General features: G+C 41.5%; 2 protein-coding genes across 2 annotated transcripts in view; one reads left to right on the plus strand and one right to left on the minus strand.

The window, feature by feature from the left end:
• LOC143153765 (uncharacterized) overlaps positions 1-19,960 on the plus strand; it is a 173,531-nt gene that overhangs the window by 144,843 nt on the left and 8,728 nt on the right. The window lies entirely within an intron of this gene.
• The window catches only part of LOC143153668 (uncharacterized), a 151,690-nt gene that overhangs the window by 50,773 nt on the left and 80,957 nt on the right, over positions 1-19,960 (minus strand). The window contains exons 15-16 of the mRNA XM_076325087.1: positions 18,563-18,699; positions 1,913-2,052 (exon numbers count right to left, since the gene is read on the minus strand). Of these exons, the coding sequence (XP_076181202.1) occupies positions 1,913-2,052; positions 18,563-18,699 (277 nt within the window). The remainder of the gene's footprint in view (positions 1-1,912; positions 2,053-18,562; positions 18,700-19,960) is intronic.

Here is a 19,960-nt window from a genome sequence, read left to right on the forward strand (position 1 = left end):
TTAAGTTTCTCTCCACTGGTCTACTTTATCTGTAACAAATAAATAATTTGCTGAAAATTAATAGAACGAAATGAATCGCACACGTTTTTTAAATTTTGACTTCTCCAGTTTTGAAAACAGATGGCTATCGACATCTGAAACTTTTCTTGCAATCTTCGCTAGCATGGAACCATCGTGTTCTAAAATTTTATTAAAATCGAGGTGAGACAGTTTCGAATCTTTCCTTGTGGTATAAAAATATGTCGACGTAATTTCGTGTTGACAGTTAGCGCTCTTGTTAGATTTTTAGAATCGATTTTCAGTGTATTTTTAATCGTAGCTTTGTACCTTTCATTTTGGACAAAACTTCTGTTCGTTGTAATCGTGTACCTTTGTCTTTAATTCGAGGTTAACCGTTTTAATCGACGCAACTTAGCAATTTGCCTCAACGTTTCGAAGTGCCAATTTATTAGCCACGTAGGAGGAACCAATTACAGGTCGCCAATTATCGACTGTCCGATCAATTCGCGAATACGTAATTGCGTTAGGACCATGAGTGGTGATGGACATTCGATCTACTCTCCTGCATGCAGTTAATCAATTTCATCATTAATCCGTGTCGGATCATTTCGAATGTAATTCGAAATTACGTAATCTTCGTTGTCTTGAACAATCCTGAGAGCCTTGAACAGTTACGATAGATTAGAAATCCTTTAAAGAATTTTATCAAACGTGTATCTTTGTGCAGTGCCAACAAGAAGGTATTCCATGTAAAATGTAAATTGTAGTACATTTTTCGTCGATTCAAAGATGTATAATTTTAAAGGAAGAAAAATAATCTTTGCACAGCACATCGCTAGAAATCATCTATATATATATATTACGTGAATCACGGTTGAAAAATATAAAAGATCAACGATAAATCCGTGATAGTCCTATTATCATGCGTACAATTATTTCACAATTAATTTCTATCGTATAAAATAAACATTCGCAGATTTTAAAATTCTACAAAAATTGGAGAAAATCTGACTCCCTGATATCTCGGTCATAAAATAAAAAAAGAATATAAATTATTACATAGATTGCAAAAGATTATATTATCCCTATTAGTAATTGTCGACCGTACAATAATTTTGCAATTAATTCCTCGCGTGTAAGGTACACTTTCATAGATTTCCAAGTTTGGCTCTCTCCCAATCATCGTACAATTTTCGGTATCGAATGCATCGGATGCAATAATCGTTTCTCCGTGCCAAACTACCGTAATCTTGACCCAATTCGAATACCTTGCATCGATCATTCTCGGAAATTCCGATCATCTCCACTCTGAAAAATGTCCACTCAGTTAAGACTCTCAAGATCGTGTAAATCCGAGCAACATTCCTGTTCGAATTAATCTAGCGACGGTTCGGGTCGCGCGACGCTTGAACGAGGACCAGGAGTGGGGGTAGGGGCGCGAAATTCAAACCGAGTAACCTATTAATCGTGACTGGAGCGTCGCACGGAAACGTTTTAAACTGGAAGTCCGAAAAAAGGAGAAGTTGATCCTCTAGCCGCGCTGTCTCTTCTTTTCAGCTTCTTTTTATCCTCGTTTGGTCGCGCGGATCTCGTGCTCCGGACACGATAGGATAATTAATGGAGGGTATCTTGGCGCGGAGATAAGCGCGCGAGATTGGTAAGTTCGATCGTTAGAGCGGAAGTTTTAATAAACCGCTCGCAGGAAAAACGGGTGAAAAGGAAGAGGTTGCTGGAAGAGGTTGACGGTGTAGGTACGGAACGAGAGTAGGTTCAACGCAAAAATAAAGGGGCGGTCGCGAAGCGTCATTTTACCCGTGGAGATCAAACGGTTGAAATTTCGGGGGGGTTAGGGGGTGTGGAAACGGAGACACGACGCGACCGAGGATTACACTCGAATCCGATGTCTGCTCACCCTCGTTTTGTAGACCCGCTCGACGCCGACGTTGTCGGTGAACGTTGGCTCCTGCCAGAATATTAAGCGATTTCGTTCGCCGGAGCTTAGCCGCACTTCAAAGGACGTCGGGCACGTCGAAACTTTCGGATTCTCGGTGTCTGGAAATGGTAATATAATCAGCCGTGAGTATGGTAAACAAATTGGCCCGTTTTTCAACGGGACGGTCAGTCGACGAGCGATGGAGACCGCCTTTACGATCTACCGAGGTTTCGTTTCTTTTCGTTTACGTTCGGCGGGAAATCTCGACACAGGCTTGCGCGATATCGTCCACCGTTTGTTTTTTAAATTCGACGAATCGTACGAGAATTTTCTACTCACCTCACCGAGGGGTTTGGTTAAGCTTTTTCTTTTTTTCGTTATGGAACGTGGCGATAAAATTTCCAGGGTTTGATATACATCCGATGACAAGGTTCTCGCGCGTCTAATTAAATTTCCACGGGCGAGGAGCAAAGGGGATGCGTACTCGAGCTAAAAATTGTATTTGTACAAGGAAGAGGCGTTTGAGGTACACTCTAACCTCTTATAACGCGGTACTCCGTGAACAGGGATATAATACGCTGTTCAAATTACAACGGTCCTTCTATAACACGACTCGATGAAGTTGAACAACCCTTGTGGGCCACGAATGTTCCCATCGTGCTGTCTAGGTTTTGCTTAACACGGTAAGTACGGTTCAAACCCGTACAACGTCCATTAACCCTCGCAGGACGAACCATCTTGGGTCACTCGAGACCCAAGTTTCACGACTATTAAAACTTCTGACGATTGGGAAGACTCGATGGCACATCTGTGTCACTTGAGCCACCAGGTCGACGGAAAGTAATTTATCACCATTCGGCGTGGAAGTCACTTGTTTACGTCAATTATTTTTTAGACACTCAACGGAGCAGTCGAAGTATTTCGAGAGTTTTTCCGAAGATTTGAAATGGCCGCACATTTGAACGAGGATAATTTTGTGTAGAAATCGTGCAGAAAATTAACAAATATTGTTTATCTTCTAAATATGCTGCTGTTTCTTTTCTTTGTAATAAACCTATTTTTTATAACAATTATAAATTTTGTATTATAAATTTATAAACAAGTTTAACGCTTATCTTGAGATAAGAATAACTCTTATCTTTTCTCTATAATGAATCTATTCTTTATAATAATTATAAATTTTTTATAATAAACCTATATCTTTTCTCTATAATAAACCTATTCGTAAAATGCATGGAAAAAAATTACACTTCGAAATCTATTTATGCGTGATTTTGTCGTGGGTCAGAAATGATTCAGCTTCTTCTTAGGCCTAATAACTACACGATTCGGTGACAGAAACTCTTTCTTTAAATATCGAGTAGTAACGTGGTAATGCTTGAGAACGTAAGGAAATGCGTGTCCGGAGAAAATTTGAAGTATTCGAGATAGACAGGCGAGTGAAATGTTTTCGAGGCGTGAAAGAAGAGCGTTTGAACGAAACAACACGGTGCTCGAACTAAGGTGTGAAAGACGAGCAATTGAGATGTCGCTAGACAGGAATTTTGAGTGAATGGGATCAGACGCATCGAACCATCGAGATCTATCCATGTCCTCAGTTAAACAAGAAATACCAAATTTTAGCCAACGTCGCATAAAACAACTAGGGTAACGCAGAAACTCTCTAGCTGCCAACTTAATCCAGCCATCCCATTCTTCTCGATTAAAAAGGTTCACTCCACTAAATCCGGCGAGCAGATTTGTTACATAACTTAAACCAATACCAACATACACTATATACAACTGTAACTTTTAAGATTATATTAATTGTTAACGAATTGATCGTAATATACTCTAAGTAATAAATAGAAAGAAAAGAAAAAGAAAAAAAGATGCATCGAGTGAGAACGGTTAAGGATTAGAACGAAGGGAACGAATGCGTTGTTATAATTTGTGCGTTGCTGTTATTTCGTTTCTATTATTTGATCGAATATACGTATATCCCGAAATATTATTCACCTTTTATTTCGTACAACAGTATTCCCTATAGTAATATATTTTAGTAACTAAAATTCATTGGAAATAAGTATCGGGTAATAAATATTATCGATGTATTTATTAAGAAGATTAGAAGGTAATTCTCGAACGGAGACAGGTAGTTTTGCAACGAAAGGGTTTGACTTTATCGTGTGATAAATGCATTTATCTATTAAGAAGATTAGAAGATATTCTCGAATAGAAATAGATAGTTGTGCAATGAAAAGGTTTGATTCGAGGCTCGATCACAGGTTCAATTAACCAAATGGTTCCGCGTAGAAATCAATTGCAATAGTAACTAAAGCCAGGGATGTTAAATAGCCTTTACGGCGTATTTCACCAGCAACCAATAATCGAACGTCGTTTTACCCGAACACCGTTTGTTTCCATGACGGATTATCTGTGAAATTTGATTAAAAGACGAAAGCACCGTTGATAAATCACTGTCGAATAATTACTGGTATTTGATTTGTCAAGCGACGTTTTATCGCGAGTCAAACTAAACGAAATGAATCGCATCGGGGACGAGTACTACTTACGCTGGTTCTCACGACACTCGGAACAAATTGCTCTAGATCCCGATCCAGTTCAATAGCAATTAAAGATCACGCGCGCTTCGTCTCGGGTTCACGACGGCGCTGCTTATAGTTTTATGATTTCTAATTAAACTGGAAGCGAGATTTCACGAAGAGCCAGCGAATCGCGTTACGAAATGGCTCGCTAAGGCGGCTTGGGACAATTAAAAGTTTCGAAAATCCGATTTAATAGTTCGACGACATCGTTGATGCCCTCGGTGTCCTATCGGGAAAGTTGGGTCCAACGCTGGACACGGCCGAGCGCGAATTTATCGCGACAAACGAAACTGAAATAGTTTCTTTGGCCGTGGCTCTTTTTTAATTAAAAACTTGATACCACGGTATCGCGAAAACTTTTCCGCGGTCCGGGTCATAAATTAAAACGACAGAATAATTCTTAAGCGTCCTACCGTGGAATGTGCCCGAGCTCCGACTGCTTAATCCAACAATCTGCTCGAGCACGCAACGCGGTCTTATTTAGCGATCGTAATAAAAAAAGCAATCCTATTCGGTGACCGTTTCGAGAAACGGGTGAAAAATTTCAATGCTTTTTACCGACGGATGCACACACTGCGCATATTTTGCACAAAACGTGGATAACTTTCCTACGGTTTTGTACTAGTATGTGTCCGCGTGTTCCGTGAGTACTTTGAATGTTTGTAATTTTATCTAAACGACGTATAAGCCAATATTAGAGACTACAAAATAGTATCGTTTTCGATAAGTTTGGTACGAAAATATTTTTCCTCGTTCGAATTCCAAAGCTCTTTTTATTCTTCGAGCAACGGATAACGAGATAATAGTTTGTTCAAGGGCTCGCTGGTACCTCGAAAGATTTAATATTCGTCTCATGGATTCACTTTCTTGTTCATTCGTGAGATTAGAATTACATTTTTCAAATTTACCTCCGTTTGTAATTCTATTTCTCGAATCGGTGAACGATCGCGGATTGCGACCCGGTTGGTAATTAGAAAGAAAAAATGAAAAGAGATTACGAAAGGAAATTGGGGTAGTCTGAAATTTACTAAATGGAAGACTTAAACACTTGGAAGACGTAAAATGCGTTTACCTCTGCGCCTTACTTTCGTACTGTAAAAACAATAATTGTGGATACATTCGAACGATTCTAGTTGGAACGTAAACTAGACGATTACCTTACACGCGATAAAAATTCCAAGTCGATCGATCGATTATTACTCGAAATACCGTGTTCACCACTTTGAGAAACATCGATTGGGGAAGAACATTCAAAGTTTCGTTCACCGTTAAGATTTTCCAAGTTCTCAATTTTAAGAAAATATAAAAAAGACGTTCCAGGAATTGCTACTCTACCAATGTACATTCCAAGCCTTCAATTTGAAGAAAATACAAAAAAGTATGATTTCTTCGCTCGAGACGTCCCAAGAATTGTTATTTTACTAATATACACTCTAAGTCTTCAATTTGAAGAAAATACAAAAAAGTATGATTTCTTCGCTCGAGACGTCCCAAGAATTTTACTAATGTACACTCCAAGTCTTCAATTCGAAGAAAATACAAAAAAGTATGATTTCTTCGCTCGAGACGTTCCAAGAATTGTTATTTCACTAATGTACATTCTAAGTCTTCAATTTGAAGAAAATGCAAAAAAGTATGATTTGTTCGCTCGAGACGTCCCAAGAATTTTACTAATGTACACTCCAAGTCTTCAATTCGAAGAAAATACAAAAAAGTATGATTTCTTCGCTCGAGACGTTCCAAGAATTGTTATTTCACTAATGTACATTCCAAGCCTTCAATTTGAAGAAAATACAAAATGTATGATTTCTTCGCTCGAGACGTCCCAAGAATTTTACTAATGTACACTCCAAGTCTTCAATTCGAAGAAACTACAAAAAAGTACGATTTCTTCGCTCGAGTCTCGTTCTGAGCGCTCACAGATGGTAACTATCGTTCGTCGCGTAAACTTTCATCGATCGTTGTTGCAAGAAATATTCCAGCTCCCTTTCCCACGTATACACGTTATTATCCGATACAGGAACGCTCGCGGTGTCGAACGCGGTTTTCGAAAAGCTTCCGGCTTAAACGCACCGATATTTGCCGCCCCGCGTCAGTTCGGGCAGTGAACGCGCTAAGAGCCAAATCTGGACGGTTATGGTTACAATCCTCCCTCCCCTTTCCCAACTGAACTTCCCCGCGACGTATCGATCGCGTTTCGCGAAGTTTTTTCTCGCCAAAGCGCCGACTGGGTTGCTCCCGGTCGACAAACAACCCCCAACCGTGGTTAGCGCCGCTTTAATCGTCGTAATTAGTCCAGCAAGAAACTCCCAGGACCGTTTAAACCGTTATCGAGCAATTAAGAATTACCGCGGCGAGTTTACCCGTACACCCCTTCCCACCCCCACCGTCTGGATCAACGCGAGCCTGTTTCGCGTAATTGCATATCGACTGCCAGAATCCAGGCACCGTGCACACCTGTACCTCATCCAACCGCCCTCTGTCCACCGGAAGGAACTCGTTTAAAGAGAGTTTCCCCAACTTTCGGAATGAGTAATTAAGCGGGACGCGGCTAAGTGCACTTTACCGGGGGAAACTAAAGTTCCTGGGCCCCCGTTGAGCAGTTCCCCCTCCCCCTTCTTGGTATCGAAGCTTCGATACGAATGCAACCGAGCCCCCTCGGGTTTCGTTGACTGTCTCACCGCTTTCGAAAAAGTTTCCCTTTTGTTACGCGGGCGGCTCGGGGTTTCGAAGGGGGTCGATCGTTAAGCCTCCCCCTCCACACCCTCCCGTACCATCGTCGTTCGTGCAACCGAGCCATCTCGTTCCTGTTTCGCGACGGTTTCCTTTCCCGTACCAATTCCCCGTCCATCTCCTTTTCGTTCTTCCCAGTTACTTGTTCCCTCTTTCGTTCAGTTCGGGATTGAATCGCGGTTTCGTAACTCGTCCGGTTGTTCGTTAATGTCCTTCGATCGGGGCTTTCCGCTGAATCGGTAAACGCTTTTGTTTGTCTTCGGACGAACGTTCGTTGCAACGAGTCGGGGATGGCCCCACGGCCCGTTAACCTGTACCGTGCAGTTTTCAGAAGTGACGCGAGTTCGTCGTTCCCGTGGAACTTCCTACCGGGAACAGTTTCTCGGTGTACGGGGCGGGACGACTGACAAAGAAACGGAATTAACCGTACGAGGTCTCGGTGTTTCTTTCTATTTGCTCCCGCTCGTTTCACCGCGAAATGGATTCTTTCTTTCGGTCACGTGATTCGTAATGTTATGCAGGAGGGAAGGGTCGAAGGAACACTTATGTAGAATTCAACGATCCCTTGGCACTGTACCGAGATTTTATTAGAATAGACCGATTGACAAGAGTTTCGCGGACGTACTTGGCACTTATCGATATCTCAGAGAAGAGTGGTGCTCGGGGTCTTCGACGGGTCTTTGTATGGTTTGCTGACAAAGAAGGAGTTCGATCCCAGCCTGCGGTTCCCACGGGGAGTCACGTAGGCTGGTCCAAGAAATGTTTTGGCTGACTTACGTTATCTGTCTTCTGTGAATTGGCTCACATGGGAACAGAGATTAATCCTAAAGATGCAACGCGGTAGGTATCGTATCGTGATTAAGGTTTCGGTATAACAGTAAGATGGCGTGGACGAGCGTGAGAGAATTTCGAAGGGATGGAAATATGAATCGCAATCGTAGGATCGGAATTGTAATATCGGATTTTCCGCGTTTGCTCAGGCCTGCTTCGAGCGTAGGCCTAAACGAAATAACGCGCGCGGTAGGACTTGAGTTGAACTAAACATTTGGCGACGATCGGTCCGCTAGCTTTCCTGGAAGGCACGAGTATCCTTTACAGGGGGTCTTGCTCTTGCGCGACGACCGAGCGTGAGAATGCATGGGGATGAAAGGGAATACATGTGGTTCGGAGAAAGTGAAGAGTGTTTGGGAAAGACGAACGATTAGGATGGCCAAACGTGACCGAATGTCTCAAGTGAGAGAGACTTAGGATTGGAATGAAAGAGAACGAATGGGAATGACTATATAGAGCGCGAGAAGAACGTTAAGAAACAGACAGTATGAGACAGTATGAGACAGTATGAGACAGTATGAGACAGTATGAGACAGTATGACAAAGTATGACGACGAGAGTATGTCCGAAGAGTGTGTCGCGGACAGTACGACTGAAAAGACGATAAGACGAGACAATTGAAAGACGTACCAAACGAAAGTAACCACCGACACTACATCCAACACTATTATCACTGTAATTTATAATAAATATACATATATCCATAAACCACGCACGAGTACAACAGTTATTTGGGGGCTCGTTCGGGGATCGATCGCTCAAAGATCTCTTCTCAAGTGATTCGAAGAGAGAGAAACAACAGAATTTTCGGTTCCCACTGGAGTATGATAGAAGGCATAGAATAAGACGCCTTTTGTCTTGCGCGCGAACGAATCTGCGTTAAGATAAACATTTCGGCGGCGATCGATCGCTGGGTTTTCCCTGGGCACGAGCGACCATTTGTGGTCGTCGTGAAAGACGACCAAGTGCGGTAATGCGTGAAAACGAAAGGAAATGTGCGTAGTTTGGAAAAAATGTAGAGTGTTTGGAGAAGTTGGAGCAGTTGTAAAGACGCGTGCAGAGAAGACGGAGCAGTTGCAAAGACACGTGCAAAGAAGACGGAGCAATTGTAAAGACGCGTGCAGAGAAGACGGAACAGTTGTAAAGAAGACGCAGTAGTTGTAAAGACGTGTGCAGAGAAGACGGAACAGTTGTTTCAAAGACGCGTGCACAAAAAAAAAAGAAGAAAACGGACCAGTTGTAAAGACACGTGCAGAGAAGGTGGAACATTTGTAAAGAAGACGCAGTGATTGTAAAGATGGTAAGCAAGTGCAACGAAGAGGGTAACGACGTATGTCGAAGCCACTAAGACGATTAGTTTATTGTTATTCTTCGCCTATATGATTAATCTCCTAATAGATAAGTCTAGTTTTAGTGCATAACGAAGAATCGATTTTAATACCACGTCCTACCGTAACGAACTATGTCACACAATTGAAAAAGCAAAAATTCGAAACACTTTTGTCGAGTGTGGATAGAATACGTGTGAATGTATGTGCGCATGAGGACGATTGTTGCAGATATTCGACTGTATCGATGTATCGATGTATCGACTGTATCGATGTATCGACTGTATCGACTGTATCGATGTATCGACTGTATCGATGTATCGACTGTGTCGATCCCGGGTGGAGCGTACAAGGAGTGTGTATGCTTGTATGTACATACGAGGACAATTGTTGCGAGTATTCGACCATTCTGTAGATCTGGGTGTCACGTCATAGTCGAATAATTGAACATTGCGACGGAGGAGTGCGGGTGTGTTAAACACAAGCAAGGTGAGTCAAGGAGAGCGACGCACGACACGTGGACGACAATAGCGTGAAACTGCTTCGGTTGACCAATTTTTGAATAAAGGATTTTTCCGTCCGCCTTGCAACCACTAAAATCATCCCGACTCCGATACAACACACTTTGTATCGACCATGCCGTACCGTATACCAACAAAAACGAACAAAATCGATCAAACTCTCTATAAAAAGTACGAAACTGTACCAAAAAGCTATCATCTTCCAATACGGTTCAATCATCGTTTAAACTTGGTAGGACTTCTTAAAAAACCGTTTAACAACCAAATTAATAAGCGTTGCTGAATTTATTGTAATATCGTCCACAACCTTTCTCGTGGAAAAACTTTGTTTTCCGTTTGAAAAGTCAAAGATGTTTCGAAAAATCCAAGCTTTAAATACGTGGCCCTCATCGAAATGTACACGAAGCAACCTTCGCTAAAATTATTAGTAATGAACTATTACACGTGTTATCGTTTATACTACCCCGTGTACTATCGTATGCAAAGAAGAGAGAAAAAAAAGAAACTTCTCTCCGAGGAGCGAAAGAGAAAAATAGGATAAAAGTTGGTCTTGTTTTACCTGTTCGAGTTAGCATGGTAAATGTAATTACAGCTTTATCTATTTTGTGTTGAGCGCGGCAAGTGCCGTTTAAGCGTTATTCTTCAAACTGTCTTCCGGGTAATTTCTCCGGGGTGGAGGCTCTTCCTTTCAGGTACGGTGCTTCGCTCGCAATCGCGAACGGCAAGCGGAAGTTTGCCGGTGACAGGGCCGGGCAAAGATTCCGCCATCATCGACGACTCGAATATCGCGAAGAAATGAACTAAGCGAGCAGAAACGCCCCTACCCCGTCGACAATGCCACAATCGACCTTTGTGGTCCCGCAAAGCACAATCTACGAGCGCAATTTACGAGCGACGCTCGACCGCGAATTAAATGTCCCGCCTTTAAGCGAGAAAATGCGACACGGCTGCTCGTGTTACGTTATCGTTCGATTGATTTTGTACTACAAAAGCGAGAAAGCGAAGAAAGGTGGCCAATGTCTCGGTGACGTTACCGCGAGCAAACTTGGTGCTCCCTGTCCTTTATTTTAGGTATCGAAGTGGAACAGGAACGCAACGTTTCGATAAAAACAACAACGGCGCAGTATTAGAGTCGATAATTGTTAATTTCAACGATCAGTTTTACCGTGTTTAAAATTCTGTAACTTGCGAGTAACAAAGTAAACGACTCCTTTTCATGGAATAATACACCCAATGGAAACTTGTCAAATGCAAACTCACGAATACGATTCGTTCGGGTATAAAATGTAATTGTTTCGAGCTCGTGAATTTTCCAACTGATTACAATAAATGTAAATCGTGTTCGTCGGATGCTTGAACAATTTCCAACTGGACTGCGTTACGATCGTTATTAACTAATGAGAATTTTAGAGAGAAACCTCCTCGAGAAATCATTTTCGGTCGCGCGACAAGATGAAACAATCTGTACGAGAACGTACGGAAGAAACGAGAAGTTTGTTTAGAAATGGAGTAAATAGTCACGCGAGAAACCTACGGAGAAAAATGTATCATCGTCGACGAGGAATGAAAATTCAACGATCCTCGCTACTTGTCAGGAAACTCCCACGTTTCAATGTTACAGCGAGTTTTAATTTTTTGAAAAACAACGTATCGAGAAACAACTCGAGCCGATGTTGTCTAAAAGTATTGAAAATTCGCGATATTTCCGCGGATATCGCGCGCGAAAAATTATATCGACAATACAGTCCTGGTTCACGAGCTTGTCTGCACGACCCAGGGCAAATGCTAGAAAGCTGACATTAATAATAGAGACGTTGTATTGAACGATCAGGGTGAAGAATTATGGGACACGTTTCTTCCACCCTGGCAGCTAGGTGCTCGTCGAGCGGGAAAAAATACAAAAACAAAGGAACCACGTGAGAAAGCCTGTTCGCGGGATGATATGTGATCGCTGTATCGCGATTCTTTCTACGCAAACGCTTCGGGGGCAACGAGGCTATTATCTCGCGGTTAAACAGCGCGATCGTAAATCATGCATATGCGAGATCAAGTAATACCGCTAAATAACGTTTCTATTCGAGACCATTCATTCTCCCGCGCATTACGCGATATTGTGCCAACCAGTTCTGGAATGCGTATTCTTCCGTTGAAACTTTGCTGATCTACTGGCCATAGATCCGTGGCCGTCGTCTTCGCTCTAACAGAGGATACTGGATGCTCGAGGTACTCACGGAGAGAACAATACGTCGACAATTCCGGAACAATTAAACGAAACTTGAAAACGCTATCTCGCGCATAAAATGATCAAGATTCCGGAGAAACAGAGACTGCACGACGATAAATGTTCGATCGTAACGAAATTAGAAAATAATGACGGTAAGAAATTGAACTGTACATAAAATATAATCAATACCGTTTAACAGAGAAAAACGTGTAAATTTATATTAGAGAATCTTGAAAATAACATTTTCTTTCTCTCTCCTTCTAAACAACAATCCACGCGTTTGTATCACATCGATACTATTATCTTTAGCTTCAACTCACGCGGTTCGCGTTTTACTTATATTATTTTTTAGCAATTATTTTTCATTTTTTCGTCTATTCAATATCACCCTTCCTCTCGATGTTTCTCTTCAATTCGATGTTTTACAAGGTACCATTGTGTATATCCCGAAGATGACTCGAAGCTCGTTCGAGATCGATCATCGGTCGTTGTTTGTTCCCCGAGTGAACGTAATTTCGTTCGACGAACGCGTCGCGATTTTATCCTCTAATGACGTTCGAATTGCATACGTACCGTCCCGTTGAATAAAATTCCCGCGTGCTCCGCATCGCCTAAAATCGAATACGGAAAATCAGAGCTCGCTAAGACAATTGGTGCGCTGCATCGATATTCGACTATTGTTCGGTGATACGTACAAGAGAAAGGGTGTGTGCGACCGGTAGGGAAACAAACAGAGTAGGAATAGGAGACCGGTAAAATAATGTTTCTATGGCGCGAAAAACTTTTTTTATCGATGGTTCGATGGCCTCGCTGGGAAAGGAGAGGAGAAAAATAGAGTCGGAGGTAGCCTGGAGTGCCGTGTATTTATGTGACATTGCCAGCGAAAACCGTAGCAGCACTCCTGGAGAACGGTTTCCTGTTGAGTGTTATTACGTGCTCGTGGAAACCAACGGTGAAACAATGACGTCTCGATGAATTTAATGCACTGGCTCGGACAGATCCGAGGTCGAATTTAAAATCGCGTTTTTCGCGTTTTCCACGACCCGTTACATCGAAATACATCGTTCTTAAAACCCAATCGAAAGGCGATGAATCCTAAGGTACAGATCAATTCGAAAAGCGGAGTACGATCGTTTTCGAACTTATTCGTATTTTAATTCTTGCATCTTAACTGGTAAGCTGATCCAACTTAGACGTAATCGGTAGACTCACCGGGTTAGAAATATAAACGTCCCGCAATGAATTTTACCATCGAGAGGTAGATGATTCTATCTACGAAAATAAGTAAAGAAACGTACGGTAATATTTTTCTACACGGTTTATTTTTCACAAGAAACGAGTTTAAATACACGCGTGCTACGTGCACGCGTTTCATTGATCGATCTCAATTCGGCGGACCTCTCTGACGCGTTTTTTATGCAAATCGTAGAAAGTTCGCGATAGAATATCTCCGATCGTTGATCGTGACTCTTACACGTTGCGTACGAATACGATACCGTAAACGTATAGTCTTGGATCGACGAAGAAAGCGATGCAATCGTGACGACAATATATGAGAATATCTTTGACGAAATTAGAAATTGATACATCTTCAAGAGTCTCTAAAATATATTCACCTTCATCCCTCGTGTAAATCACTGGTCTTGCAGAATCTCTTTTCTAGGATCTTTGCATTGTATTCAATCTCGGAAAAAAATCTGAAAATCAAACTACTTCGTGATCTACCACCGACGAAATTGCACGTTGAGTAATCAAAAGTAATACTTGCTCGAGACAAATTGTATCGAAGAAAGAAAAAAGTAAATAAATGAAAACACACAGTCCACGTTTAATAGCTCGAAAGACAGAATAGTAACGTCCTTCAGGAACGCGTACGTTCTAATTCTATAGCTCATACGGAATCGTAATAACCTAATGCGAGTTTTGCGTGACGCAAAGAACGCGTAGATTCGGAGCGAGACGATAACGCAACTCGGTGATTGTTCATACGTGAAATGGGATTTAAATCGTGGCTCTCGTGGCAGCCTGCTATCAAATTATCCCGGTAAACGGCAATTTGAGAATTTTTCATCCGATCGATTTCTTACCGTGCGTCATAATTCTTGGCCATTGAGGTTTCTAGACGTATTTGCATTACGAACGAGTAGCTGATAACTTCGTGCCTTTACCACGGGCGTTGCGCAACGCTTAAGTACTAACTCGAAATTGTTTTACGAGCGTAATACTGATTTCCTTGCTCGTAACCGGGGAATTACAAGCACGTGTAAAATTAGTCGCCGAGATGGAATAAAATTGTCACCGTGCCGAGTCACGATGGTGTATCTTGCCTGGAAAAGCCGGAGACGTGGCTACCGTAAAGTTTACTTAATCTTAAAGCTGTTATAACTCCGTTAAAAATCGTTCGATTTTGATGAACGAGAGACCATTTTAAAGCTCGAACTTTCCACTTTTCGATCCATTGTCGTCGTCCTCGGTCGTCGTCGACGATTCGTAATCTGCGAAGTAATTTGAATTCGAACCGAACTTCGCGCGTCGCTTTTTAAACTCAATTTACATCGATTGGCTGTTTCTGTTTCGTTTTCTCGTCGCGTTTTTTCTATTTTGCGCGAACAACGAGGTGGAAAAACATTCAAGTTCACTTCTTGTACGGTTCGAACAAAGAAGAGGAAACTTTACAACAATTGCAATCGCTTAACGAAGGTTAGAATTTCGAAATGTGCCAAAGGAAATAGAATTCTACGATTTTTGTACCTTCGTTCTTTTTAAAAACTTGGTTCGATTATTCGTTCTTACATCGGAGACACCTGAATTTCCCGTCGTTTAAAGTTGCATCCTCTTTAAAATTGTATTCCCCGGTGGAGGGAAACCGAGGAACAGTGAAGTTTCAGGGGAGATTATTCTTTTCAATATTTCAGGTACATAAAGCAACTTCGTTTCAATGTATATCTCACTTGCCATCTCGAAACCTCAGTTCTCTTTCGTTTTATCTTCCACTTTATCGCCTCGACAGCCGCTACGTAAATGGCGGACAATATTCGCGAACTTTATCGTATCGAGCTAATCTCTGTTAAATCCTCAAGGTCGCGGATAAACTAAGTTCGCTTCAATATTCCGTGCCGTCTACCTTAAGCCCTGTTTCATTCACGTTTACGTCGTCTTTACACCTAACGAATACAATGGAAGCTCCGTTATTCGATACTCTAACGCCGGAACAGTGTATTTCCTTCTACAACTACATGACCCCTTTTCCATCGAAGCAGACGCACACACGGTTCTGTTTGCTTCCTCCCATAACGATCAACGCGCATTCTGTATACAATAATTCAGTCGGGAATTGATACGGTGCGTGTTCACGGGCCATAGAAACGTTGTCGAAACGGAAACTCTCCGTGGAAATCTGTATAATATTTGCAGCAAGTTGAACCATCGGATGTCAGTATCGGTGGACTCGATACCACAGGATGCGGTTGTCCATTCTTTACGAGTTTCAATTTTAATCGTAACTAGCTACCAATAGGGAACAAGGTCAACCGTACCATATGCAATCGCGTAACATTTGTACAAAGGTAAAATACCAAAAATTGGAAATCTGTATAATATTTGCAGCAAGTTGAACCATCGGATGTCAGTATCGGTGGACTCGATACCACAGGATGCGGTTGTCCATTCTTTACGAGTTTCAATTTTAATCGTAACTAGCTACCAATAGGGAACAAGGTCAACCGTACCATATGCAATCGCGTAACATTTGTACAAAGGTAAAATACCAAAAATTGGAAATCTGTATAATATTTGCAGCAAGTTGAACCATCGGATGTCAGTATCGGTGGACTCGATACCACAGGATGTGGTTGTCCATTCTTTACGAGTTTCAATTTTAATCGTAACTAGCTACCAATAGGGAAGAAGGTCAATCGTACCAGATGCAATCGCGAAAGTTCGTACAAAGTATAAATTTGTAACATTTGTAAAATACCAAAAATTAAATTATACCACAACGATCGTCGAGCACCTTGAATAGAAACGGTCGAAATCGAGCAGCCAGTTGTTGGTTTACAGAATCAAATCTATTTAGACGTACGGAATTTAGTTATTAGATAAAATAGAAAACACCACGTCAAAATATTATGGATCCACGCGATCGATCGTATTTCGAATGGTAGCGTTATAAGTCACGATTAAAATATCACACACCGTGATTGCTTCGCTAAAGAAATAAAAAAATTGTTTACTGCGATGATACAGGGAACAAAACGGTAAGAAAATTAATCTTTAGCTGGTAATTTATAAAACTAAACTATCACTGTTTTCTCTGCTGTACGCTAGAACTTTGTCTTTTTCGGTAAGTCTTGTCGTTTTTCTTTTCATTGTAAAAAAATACTATGACACTTCAACGTTTGAACAACTGTAAATATACGAACGAGTCGAGAGATCTACACGAAACTTGGCACATGTTCGTCAAACGGTGGTACCATCTTTAGGGAAATGAAACAACGAACCTAATAGCTCCATTTCTTATCGAACGACGAAACTTATCGAGCAACCTATCACATTCTCTAACGAGGAAAAACGATTACTTCAACAATTTGGACGTATGGAATTTAGTTGTAAGGTACAGTAACGAAAGATCACGCTAAAATATTATGGACCCACGCGATCGATCGTACTTGGAACAATAGTTGATGCACCTCAATATAAATACAGATTCTCTCTGTAGAAGTAGAAATACTCCGACCAACAGAGAGTTACAGAGATAGAATACCAGAGAGATACAGAGGGCATATTGAGGATATTCAATCATAGAAACCCGCTAGCAAATACTTTGTACAATAACAACACTATCGGAAGACTCAAGAGTAAACACCCGCATGACATAGTAATGCGATCATTGATATATATATAGTACGACCACATCCCTCATGGAATCGTGTATTGAACTTTGGCGGTAAAAATGGCCCAAGAGTATATAACTTTGCAACTGTTGCAGACTGGAGTCGAGAGTCTTTTGCACCTGTCATCGATGATTCGAATATAATAAAAGGGTTAATTATGATGGATACTAGGGGTAGACACTTCCATGGTTCGTAATCTTCGATCAATAGGGTTAAAGGCGAAGGTTTTCTATACTGTGTGACTTATAATACGTAAAGATACTACACGATGCATTTTATGCTGTAGCAATTTACCGAATGTCCATTCGGACGATTTGTAAGGATTCATTTACGGTTATAAAAAGAAGAGAAACTAATCAGATAAACGATCGTTTCACCCTGAAGTTTTCGAGACTCGGACGCGTTGCAACTATCTGTAAGAAACATGCGGAATTTCCGCGTGCGTCGTTTCAGGCAGCGTTTCTGTGTCTGACAGTTTCTGTTATTCAAGTCCTGTCACTTTACTTTAATCGAAAGAATTATTCAAGTGTCTCGTTCTGTATAGAAATCCGTTCTAATGGCAAATTATAAAGATGGAATCTTTACAATGTTCTTTACAATCTTTACAATGTTCTTTACAATCTTTTCAATGTTCTCTGCGAACTTTACAATCTTGACAAAACTGGCTCGAACTCATTTTAAATACCTACACTTTGAGAAATTAAACACAATCGGAATTATAGAAAGAATTACTTATAAGTAATTGACAAGGTAATACGTAAGGTTAATAATTGAGTTTCACAAAGTATTGGTAACGGATCGACTCGATTCTGTTTATTCGTAATATTGTTAATTCGTTTTAAATAACGCAAAGTGGACGAAATTAGCGAGAGCGACGACGAAAACGCGCCATTTTATTTCATAGCATTCGTAGTTCTGGAAGAGAGCCGAGGTAGCTTCGGACACAAAAAGAATGTACTTTCACAGTGTTGAACTTATCAAAGGTTTCTAGATTATTTAACGATACCAGACTCGTCGATTTATACGTCAGCATTGATTTTCGATCATTTCGTTTACGATATAAACGAATCTAAATTTACGAACAAGTTTTTATATACAATCACGCGAAAAATTCACGCGTTCAAGTCCAAATCTCGATGTTTCATTTTAATATAATTCTTTTCAGTCGAACGCGAATGAATTTCATACTTTCCTATTTTCAACATTTTTTCCCGGAACGAACAATGTTCCGTGCGCCAAAGGGGGCACGGAATCTGTGTTCGAAAAGGTTGTAAAAAATAGCTCGTCCAGTCTCGTATAACAAAACGTCAACGTCAAAAAAGATTGTCGTTTGATCGTCCCGAAATTCGCCTATTGGGAACAGTTACCTGCTCTCTCTATTGGTTTCCACAATGGAGTTTCTATTGTACTGCGTAAGCGGTGGACAATACACGCGAGCTGTATCGTACATTGATATGTGAAAATACGTCCACGATGAACGATCGTATCGCGCAACTTGCTCCGAACACTCACCTCGAACTCGTATCACAATCCTGCACGTGCTGGTGTAATTCGACACGGGCGACCAGGCCGTGAAGGTGACAACCGTTGTACCCGCGGGTAAATCCGCCTGTAATTGCTTGGCCCAAGATGGCGAAGCGTCCACGTATCTATACCGCAAGAAAAAATAAAAAGGAAGGAAAACAAAAAGATATATATACATCTATACACACATATACATGTATACAAGCAAGAGGTCCAGCGATCTCGGCAAGATTGAATCTAACTTGTCACAAACGTAGCTATCCAATCTCGAGGACTGATCGACGAGCCATTAGCATGTAAATCCCGGTCGCCTTTACGATCCTTCCGGTGATCGACGTCTCTAACGCGTCGGGATTCGGACGATTTCTGTATCGAGGTTCTCGCGGAAGCCTTGCACCGACCGACCATCGCTCGAATAAATAGAGACGCGAGCACAAATACCGGGGCAAAGACGTGTATACACCCTTGGAAGGAACCCCCTAAGCTCGTTTGGAATTCCCATTGTGCCGCGGCAGGCTCGCGAGTAGTCCCGGTTGCGACGGAAGATAAACCAATTCCATTGTGGGAACGTATTGCGCGCGCCAGAGATCCGCGAAAAGAAATTAATTTCGCCCGTCCTCGTCGACGTGCGGGATTTCACGGTGAAGGGTAAACTTACTTTGACGGCGAGGATTAATGTTTTAATTAATTTCAGCCAGATGGCTAAGGCGACGAAGACCCCGCCGGGATATAAACGGGAAATTCGGGAACCGAAGGTTATAGATTCTTCGCGCGGTGGCTCGCGCAACTTTTTACTAATATTTCCTCCTGCGCTCGATAATATATGTTTTTCTTTCTTTTTTTTTTTTGCGGTAAATCTCTGAGCGGTTCAATTCTTCTTTCGAAGTGTAGTTTTGTGTAAAAGGGCGTTGCGTGTATTTTTATTTGCGCGATTAGTTGTGTATCGATGAATCGGTTGTTGCGCGAACACGAAGTTGAAAGAGTAACGAATGTGAATGAATTGGATGAATTGTCAAAGATAGAAAGAGAAGTCTAGAATAGTTTGATTTTTAGTATCGTTGAAACGATATTGCGTTTAACTTTTCTAAATTCAACCCTTTAAAACGATATTGGACGGTTTCATAGGTAGACCGACGGAGGCCTTTTGAGTAGTTTCTTGAATTTTGCACACGCTCCGCACAATCCTGCCGGAGCATACATAGAGGTGCATAAAGGTATACAATGCAGGGACATTGAACGCGCCTTCAATCTGGAAAAACCGCCTCATAGTCCCGTGCTTTCGTGTCCCAGATTTGGCGGTCCCGCGAGTTTACCATGCGTCGATCGCTATTGGAAAGCAGAAAGAGATCGAAATCTTACGGATCTCGAAATTTAAACCGATTCTCG

Source organism: Ptiloglossa arizonensis, chromosome 13 (assembly GCF_051014685.1).
Source record: "Ptiloglossa arizonensis isolate GNS036 chromosome 13, iyPtiAriz1_principal, whole genome shotgun sequence".
Classification (NCBI taxonomy): Eukaryota; Metazoa; Arthropoda; class Insecta; order Hymenoptera; family Colletidae; genus Ptiloglossa; species Ptiloglossa arizonensis.